General features: G+C 40.5%; 1 protein-coding gene across 4 annotated transcripts in view; it reads left to right on the top strand.

Annotated features, from left to right (window-relative positions):
- The first annotated feature begins 1,030 nt into the window (after positions 1–1,030).
- USP3 (ubiquitin specific peptidase 3) overlaps positions 1,031–24,200 on the top strand; it is a 78,878-nt gene continuing 55,708 nt past the window's right edge. For 2 of the 4 annotated variants that reach the window (XM_032174839.2, XM_032174840.2), the window contains exon 1: positions 1,031–1,723. In XM_032174839.2, coding sequence (XP_032030730.1) covers positions 1,633–1,723 — 91 coding nt within the window. In that variant the 5' untranslated portion in view covers positions 1,031–1,632. Of the gene's footprint in view, positions 1,724–17,260; positions 22,298–24,200 lie in introns of those variants that run through there. The other 2 variants (XM_058428000.1, XM_058427999.1) reach the window with 2 other exon arrangements.

Here is a 24,200-nt window from a genome sequence, read left to right as displayed (position 1 = left end):
AATCCCAGGCCGAGCCTTGCTCTAACAGCAATCAAATACCACTTGGAAAAGGACAGATCTTTGAGGACTCAGAAATACTTCTGGGAAAAGGATGAGCAGAGGTGCCCCCGGTGGGTGGATACCATTAGGCAGAGGTCTATGCGGAAGAGGCCGACTTGTGGCGTGGGAGGTAGGGAGGAGTAAGAAGTGATTGACGGGGCGTCCCTGGCTGCTCTAGGACTACACTGCGGGGAGGTGCCCGGCTCTAACCACTGCCCGGCCCGGTTAATCATTTCCTGACCTTCCTTCCTCCTCTCGCTCTGGCCGCAGGATTGCCACATCAGTCTTCCCCCTCCCCCTGCTCGCCTTCTGGCCCCGAGGCTCCTTCGCCGGGTTTTACAAGGAGCCCCAACTTGGAAGCAATATTTGTAATAGCCCCGGACGTCCTCAAGTGCCCCAGTGAGATCGCAGGCTCGATCCAGGGTATGCCGGCCCAAGCGGCCCCTTGAGGCTTGCCCTCTTCTCTAATCCCTTAGTAAAAAGAGGTCAGAGGGTCAGGGATCCAATCTCCATACAGATTAACAAGTTACAGACTCGGTTTCTCCCGCGGTAAAAAGGGGATGGTAACAGCTGGTAGGGTGTTGCGAGGCTTAAATGCGGTATGTGAAGTGCCTGGCTGGGAGACCGTAGGTGTCTAACAAATGCTAGATCCCTTCCCTTCTTATCGCCTGGTAATGGCGAGTTTAGCTTGCCCAGCAATCCCAGGCTACGTTAATCTCACTTGAACTTCCAGGCTTGAAAGTCCTACGACGTGCTGGAGGTAACGCAGATGGTGAGTCACAGTGACAGGGCTTGAACGCGGGTTCGTGGGCGCCCCTGCGGGCCCAGCCACGCAGCATCTAGGTGGCTGGCTAACGCCACGTGTTTAGAACCTAGAAAGGGCTACGGATCGCACCTGCCGCAAGGAGCCTAACGCTAAGTCGGGACTGCCCTGGCACCCATGAAACCCGCTGCCCGCCTCCCCAGCTTGTTTCTTCGTGTATAAAATGAGGGCCACAGTGCCTGTCTGCCCAAGAGGTTTTAATGTTCTTCTTTACACTTCGCCGAGCGGCCGGATTTTTACCACGAAGCCACCGAGTAGCCGCACCACGTAGGTTCAGTCTCCTCCGCCCACCGCAGGAAACGCCGCGGACGGCCCGGGGTGCCCTGCTCGGCGCCCCACCCTTCCCGGGGCCGGGGAAGCAGCGTGACTAGGAAAGTCACTTCGGAACACAGCCGGACTCTGCGCCACTGCTGGAGCGCGCCGGGACCCCACCCCGCGGGGTGGGCGGGGGCGGGCCCGGGGGCGGGGCTTGCTCGGGGGCGGGGCGGGGAGGGGCCGGCCTGGGAAGGCGGAAGCCTCCAGTCTGGGGGTGGCTGCAGAACCCGGATCTCGGAGCTACACGTTCTACGGAGCGGGGCGCCGGGAGACGGCGGGCGAGAAAACCCGGCGTCCGGAAGCCCGTGCTTTCTTTGACGCAAGGGCTCGAGACGCAGCCGCCGTCGGCCGAGAGCCCGGCTAGGAGCGACACCAGACGGAGCCTCCGGAGTTCCTCCGCCCCCACCTCGCCGGGTCCTGGAGCCGCGGTCCTCCCAGCTGCCCTCCTCGTGGCCATGGAGTGTCCACACCTGAGCTCCAGCGTCTGCATTGCTCCAGACTCAGCCAAGTTCCCCAACGGCTCCCCGTCGTCCTGGTGCTGCAGCGGTGAGTGCGGCCACGGGCCGGCCCCGCCGCGCACCCGAGGCCCCGGCTCTGCCGGGCCTGCCGTCTAGGGGCTGCAGGCGGCCGGCGCGCGGACTTGGGGAGGGGCGAGGGCGAGCCGGGCCCGGCGGGCTGGGGAGGGTACGCGATGAGGCGGGCGCGGGCGGGAGCGGCGGCGGCTCCTTTGTTTCCCGAGGCCCGACGGCCGGGCCAGTGAAGGAGAGGGCCGCGAGGGGCGGGAGTCCGCGGAGGTCTCGAGCGCGTGGGGGCAGCCGCGGGCGGGGACCCTGGCCAGCTGCGCGCGTCCTTGCCCCGCCCTGCCGTGGCCGGGGGCTGTGCCCGTCCGTGTTGCGGGGTCGCCTGTGGGGCGGGTGTCCGGTCCCCGAGGGGCGGCCGCATGTGTGGCGTGGCCCGCGCCGCGCTTCTCCGCGGACAGGACGGGAAGAGCGCCGCTCTCCGGGCGCAGCTTTGTCTGGGCTGCAGGGCGCGCGGGGCCCCTCTCCGCCGCCGACCCCGGCCCGGGTTTCCTTTCCCTTCTCCGCAGGCTCGGGCACCTCGGAATCCCGAGAGGCGCTCGGAGCTCGGGCGGCGGAGGTCGGGGTCTTTCATCCGTTAGGGATGGTGAAGTTTGAAAACAGGCTGCGGGCTGAAAAGCTCAGAGGCTGAGCCAACAGCTGCTTTGGAGGGGACGGCTCGAGTTTGTTTTTCAGACCTTTTGGGTTGTCCGAAATTGCGTTGGGATTCCCAGTTCCTGTGTTGTGAAACAGTTATTAGGTTTATATAAGGCTTTTGAGTAGCTTAAGCGTTTTAACTCCTCCTGCTGGCCCCCTTGGAAGCCCCAGTGCCCTCTCATTGTCTGCTCTAAGCGACTTCTTAGGATCGCACCGGCCACACGGCTTTGATTACTTCCTGGTAGGGCCCTGGTGCCACCGCTAGTCTTTGTTTATTAGCTTTGAGATGATCACTGGTATCTTGGGTTATATTAATAGCGTACAATTCGAATTGTGCACTTCAAAAATCTTAAGTTCATTTGAAGAAATATAGGAAAACGGCAATGGCATGATTTAGCTGTGACATGTCTCATTGTGGGCCGGAGCTGGGAAGATAGTTGAGAGAATGCCTTAGCACTTTTGACAGCTTACTACTTAAATAGTGATTATGTCCTTGGAAACAACATCGGTAGGTCCACAAAGAAAAATATACTCTGGGATAAGGAATAGAAATAACTGCGGTTTCCTGGCGCGCTCAGACATCTGATGCTTTGCTTGCCTTTGTAAAGTCAGATATCTTTTTCTGCATGAAGCCTTTAAAAATTAACGGTTAATTGGTTTCACAGAACAGCATTGCAGTTCTTTTGTGAGGATGCAGAAACTTGTGTAAATTAGCTTTTACCTGTAAATCTGTCAGGATGTTGAGTATGGAACAACAAATAAGGTGTATGGCACTGCTTTACAAATTGGTTGGTGGTGGTACATTAGCTATAACTGTAGCTATTGCTGTGGTGCTATAATCGTAGCTTAATTTTTTTCCCAAAAGAAATTTGAAGAAAAAAAAAAGACCAAAGTAAACACTAGGAAAAGCCTACCTCACAGGGAATGGTGGGATTACTCTTGCCCATCTGTAGTAAACCACAGAAAGACAACATGGACAATTAGCACACTTCTGGCATTTTCTAGGTAAAATCATATCAAACTTAAAAATGGCTTCACTGGGCACATACATCTAAAAAATGGAAAAGAACTGTGCAAGTGGCAGATACCCTCTTGTGAGTCAGTCTTGCCTCTGTCAGTCAGGGAGTCCACTTGACTGTGAAAAAGAGATGCAGGAAATTGAGCATCTCTTGAGAAACTTAGTAAGTTAAAATGGAGCATAACGAGATGTGCTGATAACAAGAATAAACTAGTATGTGGGGTGATTTCTGTTCAAGGGGTAGGATGGCATCTTTGCATCTTGCAACAAAGTGTGTCTGACATACAGCTTTGCAAGCCTGGGTCTAGTCACTTGCTTGGATTTGTAGAACCAATAAAGCGAGTTTCGCAACTTTGTGCGAGTCCACACTCTGAATTGAACCCATTTTATGTAGGCCTCCCGTCTTAACCCATTGGCATCCATTTGTTGATATAATCTAGCGTTATTGTATTAAGCTTGATCTTGTTCTTGCGTGCTTGTCGTTTCATTGATTAAATGATTAATCTGTGAGTCCTTAACTAACTCATTATCTTAGAGTGTTATATAGTCGTATATTTTTTCTCCCACACTCTTGATTTTATTTTATTTTTGTTTTTTTGGTAGGGGACCAAAAGGGTAGCCGATGTGTTGACTAATACTGTGACTGGGTGTTGAATCTGATTACATTCTTATTAAGGAGGAGAAAATCCCTGTTTTGGCATTGGGACAATAAAAGTAATGCCCTCGCCTTATTTTCTTTGAGAGTTTGCAATTATACCACAGTAAGACAGCCAAGCAAATTGCAAAATGCCACAACATTCTAGGTTCTACCAGTTAGCAGTACCTAATTGGACAAAGAGTTCTATTTTCTTTGAGTATCAGTTTCCTTATATAATCTGTAAAGAAAAGGGTAATACTTTGCATTTACTTCACAGGTTGCTGTTAGGATGAACAAGGTAATTTTTTGTGAAAACTTTGAGAAACTTGTATACACTGTTCAAGTAGTAGGTGGTATTAGAGATCAGAACATCTTTATAAAGAGGACTCTGAATAATTAAATATCCAAAGCCCATTAAATGAGGACTAGAACAGACTAGCTTTATGCTGAACGATGCTTTACAGGGAGATACAGAACTCAACAAGATTACAAGAAGTAAGAAGTAATTATACTTCAGAATTAACATGAGCTTCTTATCCATAGAAGGCACTGTGTGTTGGGTTATATAATTGTGTATGATAGTGGTTCTTACACTTTTTGATCTTAGAACCCTTTTACACTCTTAAAAATTGTTGAGCGCCTAAAGAGCCTTCGTGTAGCTTATATCTGTTGATGATATTTATTAGAAATTAAAACTGAGAAAAACTTAAAATATGTATTTATTAATATGCTTACAAATAATAATAGACCCACTACCCATAATATAAATTGACAGTTTATGTAAAATGTTTTTTAAAACAAAAACTTAGTGGGAAGAATGGCATTGTTTTACATTTTTGTAAGTCTTTGTTCAGCTTTATAGAAGACAGCTGGATTCTTATATTGCTTCTGCATTCAGTCTCTTGAGATGTCACATCATGTAGCCTCAGGAACACCCCACTGCATGCTTGTGAGAGAATGACTGTAAGCAAAAGTAACATCTTAAATATTATGTATGAAAATTGTTTTGACCTTCTGGACCCCCTGAGTGGGTCCTGGAAACTTTCAAGGGTCCAGGACCACACTTTGAGAACCCACTTGTGTAAGTTATAGTTAACAGTTAAGGATACCTGCTCATATCAAAATAACTTTAAAAAATTAGAGAAATCCTTAAGGCTAGCAACGTTTATGTTTCTGTAGAGACCTGAGGTTTTTGAAATGTATTAGCTGGGAAATAGACCATGGGGTCTAGTAGTCCTTTGCTGTCAAAAAAAGTTAACAGTCTAATCTAGCTGGGGGAGAAACAGGAAGCTAACTAGTTAGAAGATACATCCATGTGGTTTAAGGTAAATGTTGAAAATAGCTATCTCCTAATAACGTGAAGGCTGATTTATGTCTAATTGTTGCTTAAGGGATTCTAGTTTTAAATGAAAAAGTTTTAAATAAAAGGGCATTCTCTCAAGCTTTTTGTTATGTGCACATATCAGATGTTATTTTCAGAAGCTGGAGGCTTGGACATTCCTTATTTTTGTGGGTAAAAGAGTTTAACCAGTGGGAAAAAACACAAATTATTTAAAAAGATGCCCTGAATACAAGTGTTTTAATAACGAAGGAAAGCCAAAGACCAAGCATTTGAACTTGAGGGTTTGGGTTAAACAGCCAGTTAAATTAGAGATATTTAGTAGGATAGGCATGCTAATTTTTCCCTGATTAATTCTTCAATGAGTTTTCAGTACACACTTGCCTTCATATTACTCTACCCAAGGAAAGTAAGTGTAGATCAAGTAAATGTTCTGCAATTTTGCACCAAAAATTGCAGATAATTCCACCCAAAATACTGGAGATAAACCCTTTTTTAAGAGATCCATTCAGTAGGATGAGGTGTTGATTATTGGTTGTCAGTGGTAATAAATTTGTAATGGACTGATCAGGTTGTGATAAAGAGAAGAAATCAACCTTGATGGAGTGATGGGTTATTTTGTATCGTATTTCTCCACAACCTACATTTAACACTCTTGTTTGCCCAGTGGACTAAATTTTCTAAATGCAATCAGTCATTTCCTTGTCATTAGGTCAAATGCTTTCACTGCTTTTTAGTAACATTCTATGATGTATTTATTAAGTGCCTGATACTTAATAGGGCAATTAGTAAATATTTGCCTAATAAATAAAGGAACTTTTACTTAGATGTGTCTGGCAGAGTCTTTATGTTGAAAATAAATGTAGAGTGAGCTTACCCCAGAATGCTTTCACTAGCCCGCACTCCCAGTATTTTAGTCAGTAAACGTTGGCTGGATTGTGAGCAAATGACCATCTGCAGTGTTGTTATCACAGTGAATTTGTGTTCTTTTGATAGTCTGTATTTATAGATGGGCAGGTGGACAATTTAGTTGTAAATGTGGATGGGGTAGTTAAAGATCAGTGGACAGGTGATACTTTTTCACATTAATTCTAAAAACTAGTATTTGAGTTTTATATATCCTTCTGAAGAATTTAAAGTTCTTTGGTAATATTTATAAAGCTTAAGTCAAATGTCTTTCTAGTCTTTCTGCAGTATTCCTCCCCCACCCCGTTTCCCCAGAATCTTGAAGCAATCGCAGCTTATTTCTAGAGTCTCTAAATGATTAGTCATGGATGTGAAATGTGTGAAATTTAGAATGTGCTCCATGTATGTGTTTTGTTTAAAGAGGCTTCAGTATAGAGATTGAGCCCAACACTTACTTGTGAAGACGTTTTGACACATTGATCAGAAGTTATTTCCCTAGTAATATGCTTAATAGTGTATAAAGAACATCCTTCATGGTCTAAGCAGAAGAAATGATGGAGTTGGGGGAAGAATTCGAACTCTTTGGTGTGGTTTCCTGTTATTTATCCTCAAAATAATTGATTCTCATTCTTTGCTTGTACACCATTAGCCTTAGGCTCGTGTAACAGCCTCCTTTTTCCTCATTGAAATTTATGTAATTTCCTTCTCCACTGGAATATAAAAGATTGATTTTGGATCCTTCAAGCTAGATTTAGAAATACTTATGTTTTTATAGTGTTTGCAGCTCAGTGAGTAGACCAATGAGTAATTTAGTGTGTAGCTCAGTGAGTCATTTATATTCCTGTTTTAAAATTTGAGTCCCTCTTCCATCAGGAACTGATTAACATGTACATTTCCCCTAACCTAACCTGCTCTTTTTTTTTCTTTTCGAGCTTTTCTCCCCTTCTTGAGCTTGTTTGTTTGTTTTTAATATTTTTTCCTTCTTTGAAAATAAAATGTTAGTCTCCTTTGATTAAGCTGCAGTCTCTGACCTACATACATACAGGTTTGTGTTCAACCAAGGCATTGAAGTAAATAGATTTAGTCGGTAGATTATCATTGTTTGAAGTGGAAAAGGTACGCTGTTTAACATATTTTGATATTTTATGTTTATTCATTGCCTCTTTAGACAGGAGAGCAGTTGCATTCTAGGTGTGTTAATAGAGCTTTCCTGGACAGATGGCTTGGAAGGAAGTACTTTGATGGGTTCTCAGTAGGGGCTAGTACTTTTTGGAGGGTGTGTTTGTGATTAAGCTTACCTTGATTGACAGTTTAGAATGCTGAGAATAGCATTAACGACAGTAACAGCTTGTTCATCTTACCTAGAATTGTCTTGTGCCAAGACCCCTCAAGATGCTCTGAGATTTCTGTGTAGTGGTTTGTTTTGAGACTGTAGGTAAGAATAGGTATCCTTGAGACTGAAAAGAAATTCACCTAAAATTGTTCATTGTGGTTGTATCTTAAAATCGTTGGGGTCGTTGAATGAACTTTGGCTTAGAAATTTGTAGAGATCATCTTTTTAAATGTTGTGAGTCTGCAGACGTGATTGTCTATAGTAATTCCAGATGTTTTCTCACCTATTAGTTTTATTGAGTAGGAAGATAACTGAGAACAACATAAAGTAACTTCAAAGCAGTTTGCTAGCATTTAATCCTGACTAATTTAATTAATTATGCATCCTTGTAGTTTCTCCTATTTTATTGATTATGAAACTGAGACAAAGGTTATGAGTTGCTTAAGATGCTTGGGGGGTATTAAAGATAGCCCAAAGGTTAAACTCTAACACTGTTCAGACTTTTAGCTTGCTTTTTCTTAAAAAAAAAAAAAAAAAAACAACAAAAAAACCAAGAGTCTTCATTTTGTTATTCAGTAACGTAATGCTTGACAATTAAAAAAATATAAAATGTTTGGAACACATACTTTAAATAATTCCTTTGAAGATTTTTGATATGAAAATATATTTTAAGTTCCACATCTCAAAAATTACTTATTTTAAAATTTGGTCTTTTGTTACCCCTCCCACCCAACTTAATATTGAAAGTGCTGGCAAGTTGGAACAAGGAATTGGTGATATAGTTTGGAAGAAACAACTATTTTAAATGTCAACCTTGTTATACTCAGATCTAATATTTTTGTAGGCCGAAATTCATATTGCATTAGTTCAGACATAATAAACCAGCCTCCTCACTATAGCTATGGATAAAATGCAATTAGCTTTTGGTTATTTTTAAAATGGGTTTCAGTTATTGAAGTCTCTCCACCCCCCTTATTTTTTCATTTTGTTTCTGTTAGAGAAGATTCTTCTTGGAGGTGGTTTGTTGTAGGGTGGAGGAAGGAGAGAATTCTTAAGGTATAGAATTTTGCATTTGCTTCTGGTAGCTCAGAGATTATTTGAAATCTTTGCTTTTAGTCAGTATACTTTGTTGATTCCATTTAGTTGTTCTAAGATTTTCCAATTGTATTTCCTGTAAAAGTTATAGTCTTTAGACCATAAAAACTAAAACTAATAACTGCAGATCTTTTTTTTGTTTTGTTTTGAGATGGAGTCTTGCCCTGTTCCCCAGGTTGGAGTGCAATGGCGCGATCTTGTCTCACTGCAACCTCCGCCTCTCGGGTTCAAGCAATTCTTTGCCTCAGCCTCCTGAGTGGCTGAGATTACAGGCGCACACCACCATGCCAGGCTAATTTTTTGTATCTTTAGTAGAGTCAGGGTTTCACTCAAATTCCTGACCTCGTGATCCTCCCGCCTTGGCCTCCCAAAGTGCTGGGATTACAGGTGTGAGCCACTGCACCCGGCCAATAACTGCAGATCTTAAAACAGATTTCCCCTCTTCTTCTTCCTCTTCCTCTTCCTCTTCTTCTTCTTCGATGGAATCTCACTGTCGCCAGGCTGGAGTGCAGTGGCACGATCTCAGCTCACTGAAACCTCCGCTGCCTGGTTCACGTGATTCTCCTGCTTCAGCCTCCCAAGTAGTTGGAATTACAGGCACCCACCACCATGCCTGGCTAATTTTTGTGTTTTTAGTAGAGACGGGGTTTCACTATGTTGGCCAGGCTGGTCTTGAACTCCTGACCTCATGATCCACCCGCCTCGGCCTCCCAAAGTACTGGGATTACAGGTGTGAGCCACTGCACCAGGCCTCGCCCTTTCTTAAGATACAAGGAAGTGTATATTTTCAATGTGTGCTGTTTATAGATGTATACAATGCAGATGAATTTAGGAAGGCAATTTCAGATTTTGGAAACTGTTGAAATTAAACTTGGACATTGACAAATCAAATTTGCAGTTGTCTTAAGTGTTTGCATTAGTTAGATGCTTCACAATTAATAAATACTAACTAATATAATTTTATAAGACCCTTTGAAGAAGGAATTGAGAGTTTGTTTTTAAGATAAGCCAGGTTATATCAAAGATATTGTAACCAACTAGATTTTATTTGAAGACTTTGTACTCTGCTTTAGAATCCAGTAGCTCTATCAGTGTGAGCTGTTTCCATTCTTGAGTAGAAGTTTTCTCCTGTTATTTTTTCTTTGTTCTAGCTAGGTTTAAGACAGCCTTCTTTGTAGAAATTGTTTGCCTGTTTATCCTTCACCCACCCTGAAGACACTTAGTTTTATGGACTGTTCTTGTACTGCCTCATCACCAGAAAAAGCAGGCTGGAAATTAACTGTCGTATTCTCACAGGTTTAATTTAACTGATTATAAGAAAGTACAGTTATTGTTTTAGCTTCTTTAAATCTTTGTCCTTGATGACCAAGCTCAGGTTTTTATTTTTGCTTATTTGTTTATTTTTTGGAAATGGAGTCTCATTCTGTCACCCCGTCTGGAGTGCAGTGGTGCAGTCATAGCTCATTACAGCCTGGAACTCCTGGGCTTAAGTGATCCTTCCACTTCAGCCTCCCAAGTAGCTGGGACTCCAGGCACGTGCCACCACACTCAGCCAATTTTTAAATTTTTTGTAGAGATAGGGCCTCGATGTTGCCCAGGTCTTGAACTTCTGACTCTGAGTGATCTTTCCACCTCAGCCTCCCAAAGTGCTGGGATTACAGATGTGAGCCACCAGGCTGGGTGTGTTTTCTTTTTTAAATAATAGATTTAAATTGTTCATTACTTTGTTTTGAACATTTGTTGCACAATGCTGGAGTAATATTTTGATTAAAGTTTTTGAAGATCAAGTTGAAATTTCTAGAAAACAAATTGCTGACTTGGAATGTTTCCCTGAGATAATTGATGGATGACATGTTAGAAAAATGTTCTACTATGATATTAGGCATTTAGAAAATAACTGTATAATATAGAGACTGTGGGAGCAACAATTGTACAAATTGCTGATTGAGCAAATTTTAATTTTAGTTGCACACAGTAAAATGTTCTTTGGTTTCGTTGAGATTAACTCTTATTTCCGTGTGAATTATTTTGGATATTAATAGTGAGATATTTTAGCATTGGAGAAATTGCTTTATAAAAACTGAAGGATCAGACTTCACCTTAAGTGTATGAAGTAGCTGCCAGACCTCAACGTTCGTGCCATGAGAATTTAATTCTGAGAGCTTAAATGCATTAGTTTCATTTTATTTGCTTTGAGTGTTTTGTTTATATATAGTTTTTTTAGGGCCTCATTTAAAAAATATATGTATTTCTAGTTTTTTTCTTTGAATATATAATACAGATTTTTGGGAAAATGTGGGTCATGTTTGAAAATTCTATCTATTGATTGTAAAAAAAAATTCTGACTCTTGGATTTAGTTAAATAATTAGAACAGCTATTTAAAAAAACTGAAATAGTTAATGGTTTTGGAGTTTGCAGGTGCCTATTTTCTGAAGTATTGATTATCTATCCCTTGGGCAGATTATACGTATTTGCCAAGTTTCTATTTCTTTTTTCTATTTCTTCAAAATAAGTCCCGTTGATTTTAAAAGAATAAAGAGTTTCCCAGTAAGTACAAGTGTGGTACTTTTTCCCCCTCCACTTTGTACTTTAGTGTTAACCTTTATTACATAACCACAGAGAATGAGGAAGAGAATTGTACAATGCAGATAAAAGCCTATTGTTCTCCAAGGAAAGTCTTTGATGTTAAGAGGTCCCTAAACCTCTTAATTATTTTATTTACTTGTGAGAGGGGGTGCTTCCTTAAATATATATGAGTCTTTTCTTATATTGCATACACTTGCAACTATTATTTTGAAATAATAGTTGAGTGGTGTTTACATGTATGACCTGATTCATGTCTTTTGAAGTGCCACTACTGTTTAACCATGGACTTGCTTACTCAGGTTGTTGGCAACAGCATGGAATTGCATCAGATATTGCTGTATTAAATAAATGAAGATATTAGATGTCAGAATTTTTAAGTAGTTCATGGCTTTTGTTTTTATTTTCTGTATGATCAGCTTCATAGGGAAAGTTATTTTTGAAACAATTTGAGCTCCTAATAATTTTTTGTAGCTATTTGTGTCTGGTCTTCCAAAGGCAAAAATGGCCCATTTTGACTCTGATTTAGTAATCTGCCTTGGCTTTAGTGGTTTTTATCCTTCCTCCCACTATCCTTTCCCCTCGTTTAGAGGTAGGAGGAGCACAATTCCAGTATTTAAAGTGATCAAGAGTAGCATAATAGCTTCATTAGGTGTTTTTCACCAAAATAGGTCTGAATAAGTCTGAATTTGTGGTAGAAGGAACCATAACAAATTTGTTTAGTGCATTACAGTTTTTGAGAATATGTTGTTTCACACACATTGTTTCTATATGTTGTTTCCATTTCATGGTGAAAGCATAAGGAATCCATTTAAAAATAGAGTAAAAAGCTAGAGCCAGTTGGGGGTTGGGGGCAGCCCCGTGGACCAGAATTTGCCTCTGTGTGGGAAGTCAGCAGGACCAGATGCCCCTCTCTTCTTTGGCTCTGTAGGTATCTGGATCTCTTAACATATAGATGACAAATTTTGGCCAGCTTTGAAATTACATTTGCTAGTGGAGGACACATATCATTAACTCTGCAGTGGGAATAAGGAATTCAGTAGGTGCCTGATCCCAAATGATAAACTGCTATTCTAATTTTTATGCTGTGTAATGTATTTTAGACTTTTTTATAAAAAAGGTAAAATTGAGCAATTTCATGAATTGATATGAGTGTTACATCAATTTACCATGTGAAAATTAATTCATGTTTTCAGAACAGTAATACACATTTCTGAAATATACAGAGACAGCTAATAGTATCAAAGGGTTTAAAATAGAATTTTAGTCTTCTTCGCCTCCACTCTCAGTCCTGCTGTCCACAGACAATCTCTGTAGGCTCTATTTAGCTTTCTCTCTCATATTTACCTGCATAATTCTAACCAATGCTCTGTTATTTCTTAATTTGTCATTTTTAGGTATTATTCCTTGATACCTTGCTGTGGTAAATGAAGACTTCAGTGTTTGCACCACTTGCCCTTCAGTCTCTCCATTTCCCAATATAATTAGATTACATATTTTGGTTACTATAGTGATTAATTTTTCTTTCTTTTCCAACATTTTATTTTTTCTTGAGTTAATAATTGCCTCTTTTAAAAATTGCTTCGTTTACCTTAGACACATTTTCTTTTCAATGTTCCTTTAAACCTGTTAAAGGTCTATGAATATTATTTTCTAACCCATTCAACGGATTAGATAATCTCCAAGCACTAACTCTTCTAAAGTCCTTTCCAGAGCCCTCTGACCTCTGCTGTCATTTGAAATAGTTGTTCTCCAGGCTGGACAGTTTTTATCCTGTGATTCCCTCTGTTGTTCTCTTATAATATTAGACCCCTTATTTCTTGGATCCCATGTCTTCTTTTTCTTGGTTTATTTCATTGTTTTGCTGGAGTACATCAAGCTTCTTTCTCACAGGAGATAAATTTTTTTTTCTCTAATTCCATGGCACATTAAGGGAGGTAAGTTTTTGACCCCTTGCAAGTCTGACATTTTTATTTTACCTTTATACTTGATTGCTTGGCTGAATAGAGAATATTAGTAAGAAAATAATTTTCCTTTAGAGTTTTAAAGGCATTGTTGGTTTGTTTCTAGGCTCCAGTGTTGCTGTTGAGAAACCTGATGCCTTCCTGATTTCCTCCTTCATATATGTCCTTTTATTCTTTTTCCTATAATTCTTTAGGGTATTCTTTTCATCCTCTGTATTCTGAAATTTCAAAATATATCTGGGCATGGGTAGTTTTTCTTTTATTTTCTTTTATTTTTAATAGGAAGTGAAGGGATTTTTTATGTATAGGTTCACATCCTTGAGTTAAAGGACATTTTTTTGTACTATAAATTTGATAGTGTGCTCCTCCCCCCATACTTATATCCCCCAATTTATTCTTTTTTTCTTCCTGGAACTCTTATTAGTTGGATGTTCGGTGTCCTGAGTGGAGTCTCTAATTTTCTTATTTCTTTGCCTTTTGGTTCTAGTTTCTGGTATATTTCCTTGATTTTTTTTTATTATACTTTAAGTTTTAGGGTACATGTGCACAACATGCAGGTAAGTTATATATGTATACATGTGCCATGTTGGTGTGCTGCATCCATTAACTCGTCATTTAACATTAGGTATATCTCCTAATGCTATCCCAACCCCCTCACCTCAATTTCCTTGATATTTTTTCTTCCATCCCTTCTGTTGAATTTCGATCATTGTATTTAAAATTTTTAAGAGCTCTTTCTCGTTTCCCAATCATTCCTTTTTCACATATCCTCTTGCTATTGTTTTGCAGTATCTTCTCTTACCACTCCAGCAGTTCAGAGTGTGTTGGTTTTGAAGTTTTGCTGTGCTCCCTGTATGGTTTCTATTTCTCTTGGGTTCCTCTTTTTCTTTTTAAAATGATTCTTTCAGATTGGAGGTTTTCTATAGAGATCTGTTTTGTCTTTGTCTTTTCATATAATAGTGAACTTTTTCATATAAAAAGCTTTGTAACTGGGTGGGGCTTGTCCACAGGGGGCTTCACTGTGGTGGGGAGCAAGTCACCTTCTTCATTGGAGGAAGACACTCATATCTGTGCTGAGAATTTTTTCTGGTACCATTGAGTTTTTTGGTTTTCCCTCTGGGAGGTGGGCACCTGGCCACTGTTGTTCTGAGATCAGACTGCAGAAGTTCCATGACTCGGTTGTCCTTAGAGCCCCTAGTCTCCTTGTGTTCAGTCCTGTCCTTACCTGCTGTCTGCTGTGTCCCTGTACCTAGAGCTCCTCCCATCTGCATTCTTCCTGGCTGACACTCAGGCCATAGCTTCCTCTGCACTACTAAGATTGTTATTGCTCCCCTAACTTCTTTCTCACTTCCAGAAACCTGTTGAAATCTTTTGTCTGCTTTGGTTACCTCACACTGTTCTCTTTATCTTTGTGGGTTTGTATCTATTTTTTTCCTTTATTGTCATTTAAGTGGGTCTTAGGTAGGAGAGGAGCTAAGTGAGAATTTGCCACTTTTAGTTTGGTGTCCATTTTTAAATGTATGTCATTTGTAATCCAGTTTTTAGGGCAAAATGTTTTGCCCTATCAGAAATGGATCTTATTAGTTACTCAGAGTTAAATCACTGAACTGGAATTTTACATTAATCTATTTGAATAAAAATTTATATTCAGATTTACCTTCTCTGATAAATAGAACAAAATGTTGTTGCTGTTACCAGAGTCAGCAGAGAAAATAGGCAAGCCAGGGGGTTCGACCTTGCTTGGAAAGTCAGACCACAAGCCAGGCTTTGGATAGGTATATGCCTGTGAAAGAAAGTTGTAAGGTCATTGGGACTATTGCAGTTAATGCATTGTAATACTTTTATTGGACTAGTTCATCATTCATTAATGAAGGGAAGTTAGTGCCAGGTTTATAGGATTTTTGGCTCTGTACATTGGTAATTTAACCTTCTCCCTTGTGTTTTAGTTTTTAAAAAGTATGTTCTTAATTGGAAGTAAAGGACACAGATTTTTAATCTCAGAATTTAAAAAGACTTTTGATTTTGATATACTTTTATACTCAGAGAAACACTGCTAAGAATAGGGCATACAAAGAACTTCCGTATACTTAGATTTACCAGTCGTTCACGTTTTGCCTCATTTGTTTTATCATGTATATATGTACTCTCTGTTTATATATTTCCCCTTATTAATTTGCAGATATAACACTCCTATATCCATAGTTTGTTTTTCCCCAAGAACAGGTCTTTCTTTTCTTTTTTTTGAGACGAAGGCTTGCTCTGTTGCCCAGGCTGGAGTGCAGTGGTGTGATCTCGGCTCACTGCAAGCTCCGCCTCCCAGGTTCACGCCATTCTCCTGCCTCAGCCTCCCGAGTAGCTGGGACTACTGGTGCCCACCACCACGCCTGGCTAATTTTTTGTATTTTTAGTAGATATGGGGTTTCACCATGTTAACCAGGATGGTCTCGATCTCTTGACCTCGTGATCCACCTGCCTTGGCCTCTCAAAGTGCTGGGATTACAAGTGTGAGCCACCGTGCCGGCCAGGTCTTTCTTTTCAATCAGCAGAGAATATTGGTCAAATCAGGACATTTGATACTGATAGAATGCTGTTACCTAATGCACATTCCATGTTCAGATTTCCTCAATTGTCCCAACAATGGCCTTCATAGCTATTACTCCTTTCTGTTTACCTCCCCAGCCACCCTGGATCTAATCCAGGATCATGTGTTATATTTAGTTGTCATAACTCTTTAGTTTTCTTTCATCTCCAAGAGTTCCTCAGCCTTTGTTTTTCATGTCTTGGCTTTTGGCTTTTTTTTTTTTTTTTCCTATTCTAACATCATAATGTCTTGTTATTTTTGAAGAGTTCATTTCAGTTTTATAAAATGTTCTTCAGTTTGAGTTTTCAGAGGTTTCTTCATGATTAGATTCAGGTAATGCATTTTTGGTAGGAATACCACAGAAGTAATGTTGTGTCTTCTCAGGTATCATATCAAGAGTTGGTCTGTCACTTTATTGAGGTAATATTTGATAGGTTAATCAGCTATAAAGTTACTATTTTCTCCTTTGTTATTAAGTAATTTGTGGGAAATGTTTTTAGATTATGTATATACCTCGTTTCTTACCAAAGTTTTACCCAATAGTTTCACATCCATTGATGATTCTTGCCTGAATCAGTTACTAGTAGGATGATTGCAAGGTGATGATTTTCTGACTCGTAATTCTTCTACATGTTAGTTGGCATTCTGCTATAAGAAAGAACTTTCTCCTCTGCTTACTATTAATTTGCTTACTTATCTTAATAAGGACTCATTGGTTTTTTTTATTCTAAGGTACTCATCATTATTTATTTTGAGGCTCAAATTAGCTTATATTTGGCTGGTGGGAGCACCCTTAAGCTGTGATTTGGGCACGTGCCGTCATTCTTTGAGCCCTTTCTTACTTTCTGGCACAAGATGTTCCAGGCTCATCTTGTACTTAGCCTGTTCCAGCCTTGGAATTAGCCATTTCTCCAAGTAGCCCTCATTCTTTTTGGCTGGGAATAATGTTTATAAACTAAGATCTCAGCACAGGAGAGCTAAGAAATATAAATAAATAAACATATCTACATCTGTTTATGTCTGTGTGTATTTGTGTGTTTATCACCATGATTTTATATTGATACCTACAATTTCATTCAACACCACAAGCCTAGTCTTGCCTGATTCCATATTTGTAACACCTTTCTCCAACAGTAAGAACCTGGTTCCCATTATCTACGAGTATGTACTCATGTGCACAATTCTATAATCAGAGAAAATAGTTCCAGAATTGCTAACCCATACCATTGTAAAGAAAACCCCTTATAACTTGAGTTCAAATTTGTTTACAGTTCTTTTTGTCTGTATACTGACAACATAAAAAGTACTATGTTAAAAAGCTATTTGGTTTAGTTTTAGTCTCCCTTTTAATACATTTATTTGACATAAAATTTGTTCATTTGTTGGTGTTTGATTTCCATTTTAGATTTTTTTTTTTTTTTTTTTTGAGATGGAGTTTTGCTCTTGTCCCCAGGCCGGAGTGCAATGATGCAATCTCGGCTCACTGCAACCTCCACCTCCCAGGTTCAATAGATTCTCCTGCCTCAGCCTCCTGAGTGGCTGGGATTACAGGCGTGGGCCACCATGTCCAGCTAATTTTTGTATTTTTAGTAGAGACGGGGTTTCACCATGTTGGCAGGCTGGTCTCGAACTCCTGACCTCAAGTGATCTGCTCACCTTGGCCTCCCAAAGTGCTAGGATTACAGGCATGAGCCACTGTGCCTGGCCCCATTTTAAGATTTTTAAAATCTCATCCTTACTGATTTTATTTTGCTTTTTGAGTATATAGAACATTATCATGGTTCCAAAAGTTAAAACTATACAAAAAGCTGTGCTAAGCAGTGTCACTATCTAATGCTGGCCACTCATTCCTACCCACCCCCTGTAGACAACCAATTTCATTAATTTCTGATTGATCTTTGCCGTATTTCTTTTTGTAAAGAAAAGCAGGTGGGTATTTTCTTTTTTTCCTCCACAAAAGATAGCAAACTAGATACATTCTTTTGGACTTTGTTTTTTTTCATTTGGCTGTATATCCTGGATGTCACTCTATGTTTGTAGGAATTTTCCTTATTCTCTTTCTTAAAACAGCTTCTAGTACTCCATCTGTGGATGTGCCACAGTGAATTCAACCCATCTCCTATATGTGGGCATTTAGGTTGTTTCCAATATTTGTAGTTACAAATAATGCAGCAGTTAATACCCTTGTACAAAGATATTTTTGTATTATCAGGTATCTTCAGGGAAGAACACACAAAAAAATTAACTTTTTAATTGTGTGAGCAGTAATATGTAAGATAATACTTCAAGCTAAATAGCCTGCCTACTCCACACTTCCCTTCCACTGTGGTCTTACAAATGTATCCAAGGCTGTTGAAGTGAAATACTTATCTATCGTAATTATTTTTCTGTTGGGAAACCTTGAAATTAGAGAGCTGGAAGTAGCCTTGGGGACATTTTTAGTCAAGTAGTAGCTGATCATAGGCCCTGGGTCAGGGTTCATTTTAAGCAGTTAACTGTTCCTTGTACACACCCATCAGTGCTCTTCTGCCACCTCGGCTCAGACCAGCTGTTTCGGATACTTCTCCCTTACATTTAATTTAATTCACAAGAGGTTCCTTCATGTTGAACTGTTGACTGGCCACTCCCTGGAGTTACAGAATGGCAGTAGGACAAGACAATTGTACATGGGATAGAAATAAGGATTTCAGCATCTGTTTTCTCTGATAGGCCTCAGAGGATCGATGGTTATAAACTGTAGATCATCAGAGGAATGGCATCTTGGATTCCCAGATGCTGCTGCTGGTCTCCTCCGGTGATTTGTTTATTTGTGACAGGATCTTGCTTTGTTGCCCAGGCTGGAGTGCAGTGGCGCTATCTTAGCTCACAGCAGCCCTTACCTTCCACGCTCAAGTTATTTTCCCGTTGTAGAGGCGAGGTCTCACTATATTGCCCAGGCTGATCTGGAACTCCTGGTCTCAAGCGATCCTCCTGCCTTGGCCTCCCAAAGTGTTAGGATTACAGGCGTGAGCCACTGTGCCCAGTCCTCTCAGGCGATTAATGACTTCTAGTCTTTTGTTCCAGCTAGTGAACATTGGAATAGAAGGGAGATGTCCTCCTGCATTTCTAGATAACCATGTAAAAGGTTGGCTAGCATAGCTTTCCGTCAGAGGGGCCACAAATGGATTACGTATGTGTTGAAATAAATGATCCCCTCAGCCTAGAGGTTGCTGTGCTCCCAGACAAATCATTTCTGGCTGTGAGAAGCCTCTTCAGTTAATGTGCATGTGTCATACAGATATTTTCTGTGTGCATGCCCTGACATGGGAAAGTTTGGGAAGGTAGGCTAAAGCATAGTCTCACAATTAGCCTCTAAGGATATCGCTAAACCAAGGATATTGCTCCTTAAAGAGAACCAGGTAATAGAGTGAAGAGGAATTGAATTATTTAGGGTAGAGGTTAAAACCTACTTGTCCATAAAGATAAGCTGATAACGATATCTTAAATCTGGTGTGATTTGAAATTCTTACTCACTTCTTTGCTAAAACAAAAGTTAGAAATTAAAATGTATTTCTAAGTGACTTAGTTGATGAGATTAGTGAACCAGGATTTAATGTCTTTTCTGAATACTTCTGAGTTTGATGTATTCTAATAAAGTTTTGACACTTGAGTTGCTTCTGTACTTAAATGTTTGACCTGAGTGGCATTCTGTTATGTAAACCTTATCTCTTAAAATGTGCTTCTAAAATGCATTTTTCCTGAAGTATTTTACATTAGATATGTAAAATTTAATGATTCTGACATTTAAGGTGGTTATAACAGTTACATTAATTTTGAAATAAGCTTATTAAAATTGAGTATTTGGTGTTTTGAATATAATTTAATTTTAGGTCTGGTATAGGAGGATTTTGAGGGAATGGAACTGACATTCACTGAGTGCTTTCCATTGACTAGGCCCTGTGCTGTGTGCACTTTAGGTAGTTTGTCTCATGAAATCCTTACCATAGCCATGTGAGGTAGAAGGTGGGATTTGACCCGTTTCACAGAGAGGAGGCAGGCTGTGGAACGAACTTAGCATAAGGTCATAGAATAAAATAGTAGAGCTACAACTTTAAGACAGTTGGTTCTGAAGCCTGTGCTTGGTTGGTTATGTCACATGACCTGTATCATACTTATTTTGAGTCTACAGAGGAACAAATTCCTACAAAGGCAACTCATTCTGTTTGGTACATTTTTGTATAAAAGAGGGAAGGAATTCTTCTCGAAGGGTTCAAGGGCAGGTGATAAAGGAATTTGGCTAGTTCAGCCAAAACAATGTGGAGCAGTTTCCTGGTCACTGTGCCCCTTCCTTTTTAGGTCAGTTGTGGAACAATTTGCTAGGAATTTTGTGAGAAAATTGTGAGTAGTTCCAGCTTACAAAGGCCTGGGATCAGGCATTGCTGGGCATGATGGGGATCAAGTCATGCTGGCTGAGGAATGTGTCAGAACTCTTGGGGTAAAGAGAAATAGAAGCAGAATGAGTAATGTTCTCAACTCTTATAATTATTTATAAGCATTTTTCCAAGTTCAACCTTCAGTAAAACCTGGTGTTTCCTAGAATGCTTATTAAGTAACATAATCCAAAGAAGCAAAAGGAAGGAAGGATAAGGCTTTGTGCCTTTTAATGAAGACAAAAGGAATTTCTGCCACTGTTTATGGCACTTTCTTAAGGATCTTTACCTAGAATTTGGGATTTCTATGGAAATAGTGCTTTTGAAAATTTGAAGGTTTTAAACTTACTTGTTACTGAGTTATTGTTAGGAATGATGTTTGTGCTCAATAATTAGGTTGTCCTGAGTTAGAGGTGGCACATCTAGATTTGAGTTACTAAAATATTGACGTGATACACAAAGATTTAGTCCAAAGGACAATGGCAGCTTAGTTGAAGATAAATATCAAGTCTTTACTCTCACTACTTCTGTTGTAGAGGGAGTAGTATAGTCGTTGGATAGCTTTGAATCCTACTGGGTAAAACCTTTTGAAGTTTCTTTTCCATCCTCACTTTTCCTAAACGACAGGTCAGTCATTCCAGTGAGTTGTTTGGTGGGTGTGGATGATGCTGCGTCACTGATACTGCTCCCTCTGCAAGTGGTGGTCTGGTTATCTGTTGCTGCGTAACAAACAACCTACATCCTAGAAGCCTAAAGCAACCATTTCATTTTGCTTATAATTTTGTGGGCCAAGAATTCAGGAAGAGCTTGGCTGGGATTGCATCAGGTGGAGAACGTGGGCTCACAGAGTTACCAGACATGTGTGTTAAGAAGACACTTTGGAGGAGGATGTTCTGGAGTCTTTGTAACTCACCTGTCTGGTACCTCTGTGCTCCGTGGTGTCTCTCTGTCCCCCAGTGGTGTCATAATCTCCCCAGTCTCCCTGCACATGGTTTGGGCTTCTGTCAGCATGTTGGTCTCTGGGTAATCAGACTTCTTACCTGGCGGCTGGCTTTCCCAAGAGCAAGCGTTTCAAGCAATAGCAAGAGGGAGCTGTGCATTTCATAAGGCCTGGAGTTGCAGGTTGACATAGAATCACTTCTGCCATATTCAGTGTGTTGGGGCAGTCACAGAGCCTGCCCAGATTCGGAGAATGAGGACATAGACCCTGTCTCTCCATGGGAAGAATGTCAAAAGAATTTGTGGCCATCTTTAATCTACCACAAGGCCATTAAGCAAAAAGGAGAGGGTTGTTACAAGAAATGCTGAACTGACTTTACCAGCAAATGTAAGCCTACTTATGTAACGATTCAGAAGAGAATGGTTGTCAGGAATAAGAAAGGGATAGAGGCAAAAGAGAGCCTCCAGAAGGAGGAAAGTGGGAAAATTTTTCATGGGAAAGTGGAAGGGCGACCAAGATAAGCTTTGCTTCATAATTTTATCTTTCCTGCCTTGGACCTGAAGTCTTGGTTCTGTGATCTTGGCCTTGAGTCCCAGGCGGCCACTTCTGACCCCTTTGGATTTGGTGCTCATGCCTGGTCTCCTCCCCAGTATTGGGACCTCTGGTTGGCTTCCCATGCTCTGTATTGGTCACCCCTTTGGCCCTAAGTACCTCCTGTTGCCCTTTACGAGAACTCTCGTGTTGCCCTGTTCCCTGGGAACCTAACCATCCTCTCTCAGAATGAGCAGCATTGTTGGGACTGGGGAGACATCAGACACTGATTTTGGCTGCACTCGGGCTGCTTGGGCACCTTGGCAGTTGCTTCATGTAGCTTGATTCCTTCTTTTGTGTATTACATTATGGCTTAGTTCTTGCTCTCTTTTTGTGACTTCACCAACTCTTCCCCCTAATAATTTCAAAGGACTCAAGTTATAGATAGAAGAGACTTCTGAACTTTCAGCATAGAATAGGCTTGTGAACATGCAGTTCAGAGAGGATTTATAGGGTACAGAAGATTTTATGTCTTGCTTTTAAGCATCTAAAAATGTTTCATTTTGAAGGTAAGTTAGGTCCGTCTAGAATATATTTTTACTTATATGTACTGGAATGTTTATAGAATTTTTATGATGATACTGCCCTATCCTCCAGTTTTAAGAGGAATAACACTTTTACTATTGATACTTTCATGGTGTATGTGTGTGTTTTAATAACTGCTGCAAAATTTCAAAATTTTCATTGATTATAATTTTACAAATCCATAGAGCTACAATCTTGGATTTTGATTTAACTTTCCATTCATGCTTGAAAATTTAGAATAAGTTCATTTTATTGGGACTTTATAATACCAGTATCTTTAAATTTAAAACACTTTAAATTTAATTTTTATTATAAAAGAAATAATGCTGTTTGAAAAACTTTAAACAGTATAGTGGCTCCTATTCCCATGTCAATCCTTTGACATAGCTGATAACAGCTACTTCCAGTCTTTAGAAAATTTATATGCAGGTATGTAATACATACATAGACTCAGAAACACATAGCATGTTATCTTTTTAAAACAAAAGTTTTAGTTTCCTGGACGACTGCTTTGCAACAGTCAGTGCCTTGAAACACTCTATGAGTTTAATTTCCAGCCCTATCACTTAGTAATTTAGCAAGTTACATTACTTCTCTGTCCCTCAGTTTCCTCTTCTGTAAAACAGGCCAAATAATGGTCTGTACCTCATTGAATTGTAGAAGATTAATTAGCGCCTGTATATAGCACACAGTATGTACTATATAAATGTTAACTAAATGAAAATGAACTTGCTCAAAAAACATATCCTAGATGTTTCCTTATGGCTTGCTAATATTTTTAGAGTGTTGCACTTTAAAAATTGTGTAGGGGGGTGGTTTTTGAGTTTCACTGTTGTAGCAGCATGTTTGTCTGTAATGATCTTGAACAGCGATTCCACATACTTCCCACGCCTTTGTTGCAGTGAGTTGCTGTTACTGATGGGCAATGTGTTTGTGTCTCAGGGATGATGGGACGCAAGAAAAAACTTGAAAACCATTGGTTTAGAAAATTATACTACATTAGTAGTTAATCTTTTTGTTAAGCCTTTTAAGAGACTTCGGCAGAAAGTAGAGTTGGAAGGATTTTATTTATGGGGGAGGATGATACGATTGTTTCATCTAACTTTTGCCAGTCCTTATGTTCTTTAAATTATTTTACTTTGAGACAGGGTCTTGCTTTGTCGCTCAGTCTGGAGTGCAGTGGTGTGATCTCGGCTCACTGCAGCCTTGACTTCCTGGGCTCACGGGATTCTCCCGCCCCAGCCTTCGGAGCATCAGGGACCACAGGTGTGCACCACCATGCCCACCTAATCTTTTTTTATTTTTAGTAGATATGGGGTTTCCCTGTGTTGCCCAGGCTGGTCTCGAACTCTTGGGCTCAAGCAATCCTCCCACCTTGGCCTCCCAAAGTGCTGGGATTACAGGTGTGAGCCACTGTGCCCAGCATGTTCTTTGAATAATTTTAAAATTTAGAGGGGCCGGGCGCGGTGGCTCACGCTTGTAATCTCAGCACTTTGGGAGGCTGAGGCGGGCGGATCAAGAGGTCAGGAGATCGAGACCACGGTGAAACCCCGTCTCTACTAAAAATACAAAAAATTAGCCGGACTTGGTGGCGGGCGCCTGTAGTCCCAGCTACTCAGAGAGGCTGAGGCAGGAGAATGGCATGAACCCGGGAGGCAGAGCTTGCAGTGAGCCGAGATTGCGCCACTGCACTCCAGCCTGGGTGGCAGAGCGAGACTCCGTCTCAAAAAATAAAATAAAATAAAATAAAATAAAATTTAGAGGGAACATGATCATCACCTACTCTTCATTTTACACTAAGGAAATAGACCCAGAATAGTAGTGATGTTCTCTTTTCTGTAGCTAGTAATGGTAGAGCCAGAACTAGAATCCCGGTCATCTGATCCT

Source organism: Hylobates moloch, unplaced genomic scaffold (genome assembly GCF_009828535.3).
Source record: "Hylobates moloch isolate HMO894 unplaced genomic scaffold, HMol_V3 SCAFFOLD_14, whole genome shotgun sequence".
In the NCBI taxonomy this organism is placed as follows: domain Eukaryota; kingdom Metazoa; phylum Chordata; class Mammalia; order Primates; family Hylobatidae; genus Hylobates; species Hylobates moloch.
This window is presented reverse-complemented; position numbering and strand designations above follow the sequence as displayed.